Source organism: Chelonoidis abingdonii, chromosome 8 (genome assembly GCF_003597395.2).
Source record: "Chelonoidis abingdonii isolate Lonesome George chromosome 8, CheloAbing_2.0, whole genome shotgun sequence".
Taxonomy (NCBI): Eukaryota; Metazoa; Chordata; order Testudines; family Testudinidae; genus Chelonoidis; species Chelonoidis abingdonii.
This window is the reverse complement of record NC_133776.1, coordinates 28,835,907-28,849,765: the sequence shown is the minus strand read 5'-3', so window position 1 is coordinate 28,849,765 and position 13,859 is coordinate 28,835,907. Positions and strand designations below refer to the sequence as shown.

General features: G+C 38.9%; 1 protein-coding gene across 3 annotated transcripts in view; it reads left to right on the top strand.

Moving 5' to 3' along the window:
* The window catches only part of RNF13 (ring finger protein 13), a 92,550-nt gene that overhangs the window by 16,869 nt on the left and 61,822 nt on the right, over positions 1-13,859 (top strand). For all 3 annotated transcript variants that reach the window (XM_032806243.2, XM_075068474.1, XM_075068473.1), the window contains one exon: positions 2,939-3,064. In XM_032806243.2, coding sequence (XP_032662134.1) covers positions 2,939-3,064 — 126 coding nt within the window. The remainder of the gene's footprint in view (positions 1-2,938; positions 3,065-13,859) is intronic.

The window sequence follows — 13,859 nt, the reverse complement described above, 5'->3', positions numbered from 1 at the left end:
GATTTATGAATGAAAAGATGAAAGAGTCAAATAAGCATAGCATGTCTCATTAGCAACCTATTACCAGGCCGACAAACAGGTTATACTTTTAATGTCTGCATCACAATGAAACAGCCCCTTAACCCAAGCCCTGCAAGCCTGAGTCAGCAGGTATGGGCCAGCTGCAGGTGTCTAATTGCAGTGTAGACATACCTGGTCAAGCCCCTGTACAGGAGTGGGAGGGAAGTCTCTGTAGCACGTACTGCAACAAAAATAAGAGGAGGTATGTGGTGGACAGGCCAGGGGACCAAAGGTTAGGGACAGGGAAGGAATTGTTTTTTCTCTCACCATCCCCATGGAGCTCAGGGAGGAAATGTCATAAGTCAGACCATTTAAGCAAGGTCTTTGACCACATCTACACTACTGACCTCACAGCTGTACTGCTACAGCTCTGCCATTGTAAGGTCTTCAATGTAGCCACTCTTTGCTAGCAGGAGAGAGCTAGCCCCAATGAGCAGCATTAGCTACGCCCGCAGGAGAGCCTCTCCTGCGGACATAGCGCTGTTCACACCAGCAGTTTTGTCGCTGAAACTTTTGTCAGTGAGGACGGTGGCTTTTTTCATACCCCTCATTGCCATTTTGGCCAGGGCTAGGAAGCCAGTTATGTTGACAAAACACAAACAGCAATGTCTACACTGATGCTTTTTCGGTCTAACTTTGCTGCAAAAAGCTTTATGCCTCTCATTGAGAGAGTTTTTATTTTGTCAGCAAAACAACAAAGGTTTGTTGCCAAAAGTAGTTTTTGTGGTGTATACACCTTTCCTGTTCTGTCAGCAAAAGGCAGCTTACTTCCCCCCTTAGAATTAGAAGACTTGCAGCTATGGAAAGTTACAATATAAAATAGAATCTTTTAATTTCCTTATATTAATATTCAAGATCTCCATTATGTTAAAAAGGCTTGAGCATGACTGGCTGCCTGGTATTGGTCTGCTATTGATTGCCTGATGTTACTTTTCTTCTTACCTGTCCAACAGGTAAATAACGTTTTTTACTGCTTTAATGATCTTGTACTCTGTATGTCATATGGTGGTACATTATTAATTAAAACCCATTTAAAAAAAACTGTCAGACTGGCTTGCCCAGTACAGTGTAATCTTGACAATTCATGGATTTAAAAAAAAAAAAAAATTCACTGCTACACTCAAATTATTAATGTTTCAAACAAATCCAGGCACTTTCATTAAGTCTTTCTAAGCTTTAGGCTTATACTTCCTTGTTACCATTAGGAGATATTCAACCTTTATATTTAGGATATAAGACTGCAAAAAGACCATTGGAAAAAAAAATCATTTTTGACAACTGATATAAAAATTTATAGTGATAAAAAACTTACTGTAAGATATAATTTAAAATTTTGGACAACATATTCAAGCCTGCATGCCTAAAATTAGGTGCCTAAATCTGTATTAAGGCAGCAAAATAAGCAACCTGCTTCTTCAGAGGTACAAAGTACTTGCAACTCCAAGTGACATCAAGAGAAGCAGTAAATTCTAAGCACTTCTGAAAATCAATCCTGAAGTATTTCAAGTTCAACACAACACCCAACAACAACTCTGGATTATTCAACACATTTGAAAAATGTTGACTATGATTCTGAATGACACTTTCCCTTAAAGGAAATTAAATTAAGATACAGCTCCAATTAATTCAGATGGCATCAGAATTCATTATTCAAATGCCAGAAGTTCAGGAATGCCAAAATATTGTACTGTATATTGAAAAAAATCTGGTAGGGCCCAGTTGTCTTCTCTGCTTGATAAGTTCAGGGGACCTAAAGTGGATGAAAATGGTGTATGGGTCACACAAATGAGACGCAGCAGTTCTGAGGTACATTTCCACTTCCACTGATTCTTGAGAAGACCCTCTTCAGATACTTCATGGGGTCAAATCTCCATGTTAAGAGTAAAGTGTCAGAGATAGGGTTAAGGTTGCTCTCCAGAAGTCTTCCACCTTTGACTGATTTGCAGTTTGAGGTATGCATAGCATTTCTTTAAGCATTATCTTATGTTGCTTCCCTATCAGCATTGTGGTATTACCTTCTCATGAGGTAATGATGTCTAGGTAGCAGCCAACATGGAACCATAGCAGCACAAAGAGGGATTAGGTCCAGGACATTCAGCCACTATAAAAATGTCACTATCCTTTCCAAGGTCCTAAAAATTGCAGAATTTTTCAGTGGATCTTAGAGCATCTGCAGATTAACAGGGTCACACCCAATCTGTGTTCCATGGTGGTGTGCAAACCAAACCTTATGGTGGGACAATCAAAAGAATGCCCCAGGAGTCAACATTCATGTAATTTCCTGGTCCTTTTATGATTTTCCCTCTTGTGGGGGATGTTATGGCCCTTAACTTCTGATGTGTGTGCATACATCACTGCAAACCTTGTAAAAACCTTGCACATGAAAATGCAAATCTAGTAAGTACTTTTACAAGTATAGAGATGTTCCTCCCCTTCCCTCTTTGGTAGTGCTTGTTGACTTAGTGTGCCTGTGGTTCTATTAATTACAGTGAGCAGGCCTTTAAAAAAAAAAAAAAAATCATCTTGATAATGTTACTGTGTTATGTGCAGTGTTCCCTATACTGAACTATACATATACTAGAAGTACTGCAAATTCTGAAGTGACATTAGTAACTAGTTACAAGCGAACAGGAAAATTAAGGGAAACTCATGTATATATTCAGTTTGACATTGTGTTTTCTCTGTAACCCCAAGCAGCACTTTGTTATTAAAGATCTTATGTAAATAAATAAGATGTAATACAATGTAAAATTCACAGTGATACAAGATTGAGCTCCAGGAATTTGTTTGGCTTTCTTCTGAAAGTATGGTTTTTCCTTAGCACTTGCATTATGTCACACAGAGCTAGAACTGATAGTATGCTATGACTTTGTTTCAGGGCTTCCTAATAAATTCAAAACCAGAGAATGCATGTGAGCCCATAGCACCTCCACCACTGAAAGACAACTTGTCCAGTGCTTTCATTGTGTTAATCAGAAGACTTGACTGCAACTTTGATGTTAAGGTAGGCCTCTTTCATTTTAAAGGTTTGTAAAATTTAAAGCTGCTGGTATTTCTGAATCATGGTCATAATTAATATAAAAAAGGACTCTCCCTGACACATGAAATGAAAGAGTCGCATAATCTAGAGGCAGCTACAATAATCATAGATGTTGGTTAATTTGTGGCTTTTCACTTAAAATAATAAGTTTAATACTAATTATAATTTGTAATATCATTTATTCAGGAAGTAACATTTATCTTCGGTAAGGACTGAGGAATTTAAAATGAAAGGCTCTCTATTTGTGAGGTTGGAAAGTTAGAGACTAGAATTATTTGTTCTGGTGAATATCTAGCTTTAATATTTATTACTTTGATAGAGTGAAAATGGGCCCACTATATGGGGCAACAAGGACATGCTAGCTTCTTGGGCCTTCTCTGCCCTAACAAAAATGGTTCCTGTAATTTGCCACTGATTTTCTAGGATAAAACAGGGTTCAGGCATTTTTACCACCATGTGGTTTGTTCAGAGCATGGTTACGTGATACAGTGGTTAAAACTGCTGAACTCTGTCCACAGTATAGTTTCCACTGTTGCTAGTGCTGGCAATGGATTGTGGTCCCATATTCACTAATATAGAGGCTGGCTTTCTGTCTTGTAACCTAGCTCTGTACCAGACTGAGACTTTCGCAAGAACTTCATAGGTTTAATACAAAATCTTGCCCCCTTCTGTGTATATGTTGTAGTAGGAGCAGAAGGTAGATATAGCTACTTCCCTCTTGGCCCTATGCAGCTTCAGGACAAGATTACAAGAATAATATATTGGGGCAAGAAGCTTCCGCTTTTACTAGTATGTTACAACCTCAAGGGGACGCGATCTCTTAGCTTGGGGAAGTCAGGCCCCAGGTTCCTGGATGCATGCTGCAGTATGCAGCACTAGCTGCTTGTGTGTTTTTCTCCTTTTTGGGCAGCAAGGACACTCAAAAACACATTTTTCCCCATGGCCACCCTGAGTGATCCTGCCCTGAGCTAAAGAGAAGATTCTAGTGCTGAATGTATCATCAGACCCACCATGCTATTTGTCCATAGATCACTCCTAGGGGTTAGTGGAATTTAGCCCTTAATACCTTCATTCTTTTGTGCTGTAAGAATTGCTGAAAAATTAAGCAAGTGGTTCAGGTTAAAGTTTGGTGTAAGACAAAGGGGCATCATGATGTTCTTAAATTGAACCTTAAGAATAGCAGACAAGTTGGAGCATAGGTGCCGATTCCTTGGGTGATCCAGAGTTGGAGCACTCATGGGGGAAAAATGGTGGGGGTTGGAGCACCCGCCAGCAGCCCCCCTATCAGCACCACCCCCTCCCCCCAGAGCTACCTGCCCACTGCAATCAACTGTTGTTGTGTGCAGAAGGATGGGGGGGTGGAAAGAGGAGCAAGGATGTGGCACTTGGAGGAGAGGGTGGGAAGAGGTGGGGCTGGGGCCAGGGGGACAGGGGTGGGGCGGGTCGAGCACCCTCGGCACAATGGAAAGTCAGCCCCTGTGAGTTGGAGAGTGTGATGTTGGGTGATCTGGAGTTAAGCTCCTTAGCTTACGCGATGACATTGTACAAATGGCAAACATGTTTGAATTAATGATCCTCTTCCCTACCTTGGTAAATTGGTGTAGTCAGCTTGGACTTACAACCACTTCATCTTGGAAAACGGGCAATAGATAAAGTATTGAAATGCAGCAGTGGAGTCTCAGAACAAGTAAAATCTTATGTGTACCTAGGAAGCTTGATAAGTGCCGATAGTTCCAGCAAGGATAAGGTTAAAAGGAGATGTGCTGATAAAAAATAGGATGTTTGGTACCAAAGTGAAAATTTATCAAACCAGTAACCGTATTACTCTGTGGTCTGGGAGCAGTTGCATTAAATGAAAACAGACATCAGAAGGCTAGAGGCAGTAGAGATGAGAGTTATTCGGAAGATGGCAGGTGTAAAGTGGAATGATTTTGAGACAAAGTTAGAAGGAGAGTAGGATGTGAAGTCAGTGTAAGGGATTAACTGCATTAAAAAGGATTACAATAGCTAGGACTCTATAGAAGACAAACTGGTGATAGGATGCCAAAAGAGAGAGTGTGAAAGCAGCCAAGACAGTCAGATCTAGAGACTGATCACTGACTAGATAGTGAGATGTACACAGGAAGTGACCTGACTGGGTTTAATAGAGGAATAAACCCTGGCCAGGAATGAGTGGTGACACTGTGCTGCTCTCAGTATCTGAAAAGATGCTTTGTCATGAGAAGACTTTACATTTTATTGGTGTAATAAAAGTTAAAATGTGCATTAAGACTGTTACTAAATTTAGTTGAGCAAATTGTGTTCTGTGGTTACATCCATGCAGCTTCCATTGCAAGCAGTGGGCCAGATCTTGGGCCCACTGGAGTCCATGGGTATTTTGGCATTGTGTTCTACATGATAAGAATTTGGTCCAGTGAGTGTTTTTGCATGGATGTATAGGGCAGAATTTGTACTTATAAGTACCACTGTACTTATGTCACTGGTAAAGTTGCTGCCTAATCTTTAAGTATGTATTTAACAAAGAGAAGGTATTAATCTCAGGATAGTCAGATACTTTTCAACATTTGAATTGATTTCTTGATTGTGGTTTCATTACCAATTGTTTTCACAAGCAGTAACTAATCTCATTTAAAAGGATTTCTATATTGGTGTTGAGATACTCTGTGCTAACCCCTACAGTCAATAAAGAGGGGGCTCCATAGTTACTAAAAGGTTATCAAGGGATTTGAGGATATGGCAGAAGCAACTAGAGATTAATAACTGAACAGTTTGCCAGTTATTGTTGAAATCTGTAATTCTACTGCAACTGGAATGTAATGTTGGAATGAGTCAGTGAATCTACATCCCTTTAAAAAAAATAAGAAGCTATTCTGTATTTGCAGACAGATGGAGGAAATTGTGTTACTTTTTCTCCATTTAATCTATGTCTTCCCCATCCCTCTTATTCTCTTGCCACTAGTGGACACAGCAGCTGCTAAGAGTCGTCTTGCTAGTTATAACTATAGACTTTAGTGCAGGTGTTTCCAAACCTTTTCATAGTGTGGACCATGTCTTACTAGAGAGATTTTCTCATGGATCTCAAACCATCCTTCTGTTCACCATTGTGCAGATCACCCACCTCCTCATTTCCTACTACATGACATCTGTGGGCAATTTCAGCAATTTTGTAAATGGAAAAATATTAACTGTTGGTAAATGGGTCAATATTAAATGCACCAAGTGTTTTGTCCCTTTGAAAACACTTAATCAGACTCTTAATTTCATCTCCTTTCCATCTATACTTTTCCTCTCACTTCCTGCCCTTGGCTCTCTGCTGACTAGTCCTCCACTCCCCCCACATATACTTTTCTGCTACCTTCTTCCCCTTGCTCTCCTTGTCATACTGCCCAGCCACCTGGTCCTCTTTTGCCCACTGCTCCATACAGTGGTCACCCTTAAATTTGTCAATAATCTTTGATACCAAAATAACTTTACTCCAATTTTTGCAGTATTCAGGATATTTGCTATAGTAAATATAGGGAAATGCATTGGAATATTGCCTCTGCCTACTTGTTTTCAGCTGTTTCTTCAGGACTCCAAACTCTTCTTTGCAATCCTGAAAATGCAATGAGAGCCAACACAATTTTTTAAATAGGTTGCCTATAATTTCTAATTTCACACAAAATGGAGCTCTTTAAGCTAAATAGATAGTAATACTCAAGGAGTACAATAAGGCCTGTTTTCTAACCCTTTAATTATTCTTGTGGCTCTTCTTTGAACCCCTTCCAATTTATCAACATCCTTTTTGAATTGTGGACATTAGAACTGGACACCGTATTCCAATAGCAGTTGCACTGGCACCAAATGAAGTAGGAGCATCTCCACTTTTCCCACTACCACTCATGCTTATTGCCACAGACTAATAGTTGGCATACATGTATGACAAGGCCCAGATTTATTCTGTTAGGACCAAATCCTATAGCTACAAAAGTCAGTGGCAAAACTTCCAGGAATTACAGTGGGAACAGAATCCAGCTCTTGAATAATAAACAAGGGAGACTGTTTTCTGCCTGGGCAGGAAAAAATCTAGGGTTCAGACCTAACACAAGGAGAAATGTTCACAGTGGCTCTTTTGAGTGCTGGTGTAATGCACCAGTGGTAATCAAGATGAAGAGGACTAAAGGAAAAAACTGCATTAGGTATTCGTACTGTAATAGTAAAAACTATCCTCAAAGCATTAAAAGTGCAGCTGAGCTAGTACACAGAGTCAGACCAAATTCTCCTCTTGGATCTAATGGGGCAGCCTGGCTCTTAACAGCTTCCTTACAGCAGTCCTCTTTCTTTTTCCATTCCCTATACAATCCCTATACAACATAGCACCCTCTACCATCAGACTCCATTACTGCATTTCAGTGATTCACATAAAGCACTTCTTTTCTGTTAAATGAAGTGATATCAAATTATTGTGTTTTTCCTGTTAGTGTGTCAAATCCACACAAAGTGCTTAGTATCTACTGAGAGCCCACAAATCTCAAAGTTTAGCTTTTTGAGTTTACAAAAGGTAAAATATGCAAAAATTTACTGTTGAAAACTCTAAGCTGTCTGTACTTCTTTTAAATAGTTATTTGAAAATAAACATACATCAGTGTAGCATTCATGGAAATGAACTAATGTACTCAGTTTTGAAACTGTATAGTTTACAGTTAAAATGATTGCTGTCTCATCTGCAGATAAGTTTGACTTGTTCATTTTCAGGAACTCATTAAGGCAAAGATTTCTCTCTTCATTCCTCCAAAACATCATAATTATACTGGTACATGAAGCCCTATTATAGCAAAATCTGTTAGTGATCATTTTAAAATCTTTTGATATAAAAGATTTAGTGTGGTTCTGTTGTTATTCTGTTGCCTTCCACTATATCCCAGGACCTGAACATCGTTATAGATAACAGTGATTGGTGGCATGTGTTGTTTCCATAGATGCCACACTTTAAAGTGTGCCTTTTATAGCACCTGTTCTGACTGTAATTATGGATGCAAAATTGTAATTTCTGATATAATAAAAGTGATATACAATATTTAAACACAAGTGTACATTCTCTCTTCAGTACATCCTGGGCCTGTTTTGATGTTCAAGTTTTAGACATGAATCAGAAAGAGACGGCCCTTCATTTAGGGAAAATGTTCTTTCATGGCAAAAGAATTGTTTGCCAGAAAGTTGCAGTGCCTTAGTGCTGTAGTGAATTGCACTCTTTGCTTCTGCTGGTGAACGTTATTAACAGTATGACAGAGTGTACTGAGTGAATATGTTTTCTGCCTTTGACTCTCCTTTTCTTTTAAAGTCTCTTTCAAAATGGCAAGTGATAGATCAATGGAAATATAGACAATGGGTATTTGGTTACTGTGCAAACTGCATGATGACTTGCCTGCTAGGTGCAAACATGGCAGGTATCACAAAAAACCTAAACAGAACCTATGGTGGTTGTCTCTGTTGGTACAAACGGCATAGGGAAATGCAGGAGAAGTTCTGGAAGATAAAAATTCCAGGTAGAAAACTTAGATCCAGGACATCAGTGGTAGCTTTCTCTAAAATGTTCAGCCAGACAGTAGGAACTTCAGGATTTCAATGCCTGGCTGAGAAGATGGTGCAAAAGGCAGATAAATTTATTAAACACTGGGGAATATTTTGGCAAAGTGGAGCCTATGGAGAGGGGCTGGGTTCCACCATAATCTAAATGAAACTGGACTACTGGCAGATGAAATAAATAAGATTTAAGTCAAGTGTATTTAAGTCAAGAGTGAGAGGAAATCTGCTAGGAACTGAGGAGCCTGTAAATTGGACACACATTCAAGATACTGATAATAAAACGGTATCAGTGTATCCAGCAAATTACAGCTGAACTAGAACAAGAAGAGTAAGTTAAGAATATTCAAAATTCAAACTGGACATTTTATATTGATAGCAAGAATATTCAGTTTTAATTGATGATAAATTGTGTGAAAGGGATATTGAACCTCATGCTTCAGAGTTCAACCACTCAGAATGAGACCTAGTGGAAGGGTGGAGGTTGGAAGGGGAAGATTATTCCACAGCTGCCTGCTGTGAGGTTCTCTGAAGCACTGGATATTGGCCACTGTAGGAGAGTGGATACTGGACTATTTGGACGTTGGATCTGATCCAGTCTGGTAATTCCTACGTTGTTATGATTATGTACGCACCAAATTTTTTTAAAAAAAAATTAAACTAAAACCTACTCTGGGTTACGACATAAAATCTCACATTTGAGCAAGATTTTTAATGGCTAAAAATCCCTATTTTTTATGTTCTTCTTACTGCAAAAGTCTGAATTAATTTTCTTCAAAGATTTTTTTAATTCATTTCTCGTTCAGAAATTTCAGTCTAAAACAGATCCTTTGGGAGAGTTTTTAGCACACTGATATTAGGAGCAAGAAAATGAATATGCCATTCCATGATAATGCTTTGCTCTGCCTAAGCCATCTTTAAAAAGCCCTTGTATCCTTCCAGTCTCATCTTATTTCCTTTTTTCAAGCTATCCCCTAGGCATGGGCCCTTCCCTGACTTGATCTGCTATGTTTCCCTTCTCTCTTTCAAGTCCTCCCTTAATCACACTTACTTTAAAAGTCCTATACAACCTAGTCCTCCCTGACAATTTTTTTTAAACAACCTACAGATACATGCTAAAATTCACTGTTCATTCACTTTTGCTTATATTGCATCCCTTCCCCCCATCCTTTGTCTGTACATTGTAAATTTTTTATGGCAAGAATCTTGTTTGCTTACTTATCTGCAAAGTGTTTAACACATTGGTGCTACATGCATACTATTTTATTATTAGTATAATCTTTAATCTGAAATTATCTAAATTCAGTTTAAACAATTTATCCCAAATATAAGGAGTCCAGAGTTGGGTGTTTTTGTTGTTGTTTTTAAGAGTTTATAGGTTTGTTTTGATCTACCTTCATAGTTTTAAAGGAGTCTTTTCTTTAAGTGTACTCATAATTCAGATTCAGTGATACGGATTAAAAACAAAATATACATTAAAAAGAAATCTGTGATAAATATGGGATTTTTCAGCCCCTGCATCATGTAGGTCTCATCTTAGAATTTCACAGTTGTGTGTAATAATGGAAGAAAATTGCTGTTACTCGTTTCCTTTTCTTAGGATGTGCATTGAAGAGAGAAGAGAGTTTTTTAGCGATGGAAGTAACAAGATGTTTTTCTGTCTAGAATCCAGAATCATGGCCTGTGAATCTCCCAAATGATTTGATGCCTATTGAAGCAAGGACTGCAAAAATACAATTGCTAGTTTCCTTTAGGATAGATAATTGTTATGACAAACAGTACAATAACGTTAACCTCTTGTGATGAAAGGGACACTGATTTGGTTTTATACGCCACTCTATTTGTTGGCCCATATTCTGTTGTCAGTTTCAGTTAACATTGGAAATCCAGAATACTATTTATTGCAGTTACTGGGGGTAACAGAACAGAATTTGGCCAGGTGTGCTTTAGAAGTGGGCTTTAGCCCAAGGAAGTTTATGCTCAAATAAATTTGTTAGTCTCTAGGGTGCCACAAGTACTCCTCCTTCTTCTTGCAGATACAGACTCACACAGCTACCGCTCTGAAACAACTAGCCTTGTGCATTTTTCATGCTAACCAGCAATCTTTGATACAGCACTTGGGCATGTAGAATGTCTACTGGACTTGTGTGTAGGGTATTCAAACATTATATGGAAACAGCTATTGATTGGGAAATAATTACTATCACTTGGGACCACTGAATGTAAGCACTGCATTCTCTGATGTTTGACTGGAAGAAATACAGCGGTCAGTAGAATGAATGCATTGTGTCCCTTTGTACAATATCATTTCTTAACACACAATTTTGTGCATTTCTGTGAATTTGCTGGGCAGCTATGGCCAAAGAATATTGGCAGCTGTTTTGGGAGTATTTTCAGAATGATTTACAGTATTCAGTTTGTAAGTTGCATTTATTGTAGAGATGAATGAGTGCTAAAAATGGTATTCAAAACCTTCAGTTATGGATGCCACGTTTTTGGAAGAGAAGGTTGTGCTCTGTTTTCAAGAGTGATGGGGTTAAAGAAATGCCTTACATGCCACCTACATGACAAAAAGATTTGTTCTATGATCTTGGTAATATAAAAAAAAGTTCAAACTTTAAGATTCTGATCATCACATTTTTTAATTTTATATCTATAATAAGGGAGAGCACAGGCATGATAAATAAGTGTACATATTCCTAGCTTTGTATTTTGGCTTTTCCCTTTCTTAGGGGGATGGCATTTTGTAAATAAAGTGTTATTCTCGAAAAGGATTCTGCAGTTTTCTGAAAATGGAACTTGTCCTCTTCAGCATATCACTGCCCTAGTACCGTATCTTGAGCACCCTGAATAACAGAAGGTCAATGGGAGTTAGTTGGAAGAACTGAGTTACCTCGAAGCCATTCGATACTTTAAAAGGTTCATGCTCTGAATGTTTTGACATATTGCTCAAAACTGGAGATGAAGCCAGATAAAGAGCAGCCTTTCTAGCCTGCCTTACCTCGTAGCTTTTCCTGCCAAGTATGGTATGGAATCCTGGGGCAGATCTGCTGTGTCAGAAAGCAGTTGCAATGTGCTTCTATAGAAATTTCCATTGCTTTTGAGACTCAACTTATATTAAAATGTGCAACTGAAGCACTTTATAATTATTTCACTGATTCGAGTGGGTTCACACTTGGGCAGTTGTAGATCACTTAGATATTTTTAGTGCATTACCAATAAAAGTACCAGGAAAGGGAAGTGCCAAGTTGAATATTAGGCTATTACATTTCAGAATGGATTTTCATTCTGTGTTGTTTTGCATTGCTATCGGTTACTGATCTATGTCAATAGTTAAATCTATTTCTGTGATTTTTATGGTTGAGCCAGATCCTCAGCATAAACTGGCATAGTTCCATTGGCTTCAGTGGAGCTACACCAATTTATACCAGCTGGAGGATCTGTCCCCTTCTGTTTCTGTCAGTATCTTCTGTACATATGCCATGGCAAAAGCCTCTAGTAGGAATAAATTAGGTTAGCAAAAGAAATTTTGGATTTTCCATCTTTGCCAACACCATTTTAGTATGAAGTACGGTGACTCCTCACTTAAAATCATCCCGGTTAACGTTGTTTCGTTGTTAGGTTGCTGATCAATTAGGGAACATGCTTGTTAAAAGTGTGCAATGCTCTCTTCTAACATTGTTTGGCAGCTACTTTGCTTTGTCTACTGTTTGCAGGAAGAGCAGCCAGTTGCAGCTAGCTGATGGGGGCTTGGAACTAGGGTGGACTGGCAACCCCTCTATCAGCTCCCCGTTCCCCTAAGTTCCCTGTGCAGCAGCTGCCTGCAGTTCAGCTGTCCCTCCCCCCATTGCCATGTGCTGCTCCTGTGCTCTGCCTTGGAGCTGCTCCCTGAGACTCTTGCTTGCTGTGCAGGGGAAAGGGAAGGGAGAGGGGAACTAATGTCAGGGTGTCCCCCTTCGCCCCTGCTCCTGCACCCCACTTACCCCATCTTCCATGGAGCAGGGGGGACACACTAGGGCTCAGGATGGAGGGAGCTTGCAGCAGCTGTGGTCTCAGCAAGCTGATCTAATTAACAAGGCAGTGTCCTTAAAGGAGAAATGGGCATATCTCCCTCCATTCCTGCTGCCTTGTAGAGTGAGAGAGTTAACCCTTGAGGGCTCAGCCAATTGCTAGGTCATCATTTAGCAGTTAGGGAAATATCCCACCCTCTGACTCCTCCACCTCAACCAAACTTCACAATCATCATCACTCTGTACCAGTATTAAATTGTTTGTTTAAAACTTATACTGTGTGTGTGTGTGTGTGTGTATATATATATGTTTAAAACGTGTGTGCGTGTGCCTGTGTGTGTGTAAATTTATGTATATATAATATATATAAAAAGATAGTCTTTTGTCTGGTGAAAAAAATTTCCCTGGAACCTACCTCCCTTATTTACATTAATTCTTATGGGGAAATTGGATTTGCTTAACATGGTTTCACTTTAAAGTCGCATTTTTCAGGAACATAACTACAACCTTAAGTGAGGACTTACTGTAAGCCTGTATATTATGGATCTGATTTATGAATGTGGAAGCTGCTTTCATAAGTCAAATTTGCATGCCCACTTAATCTTTTTTAAAGAATAAAATTATTTGTATTTGCAAACATTTATTTTCTGGTAACTGTGTCTAAACAGTATATTCTCAAGATCTTTTGAATTCAGTCAAACTTTCAACTTCCCAACTGTCAGATGTACGTTGGAATCTGCCAAAATTAAGAGCAGTCTTATTTATCATTTAAAAAAGCCATCTCAGTGAGTGTGAGCATGTCTCCATCTTGTGGCTGGCCTTAACTATAATGCTCAGCTGCTATGAATAATACCCATGATTAATACTCCATGCATCCATATAACTGTGTGATTGTACCACTGAAAATTATATGCATTTTGCAGTCCCCTTACTGCAGGGGGAGTACGCTATCTGTAAGTCTGACTTTATCTAGTTGTCTTTGCTTCATACTTAAAGAGAGGCTGGTTTTGTAATAGTTGGTGAACTCTAACTTAGTATCCAGCATATGCCTCCCCTGGCTCACACCTCTTTATCAGCCTGATTGTTTCAATCTTGAAATGAATTCCATATCTAGTCGTTACTGTTAGCCTTTTACTAAAATAAATATTTAGAAACTTGAGTGGAGTGGGACGTTGGTTTCCCGTTCT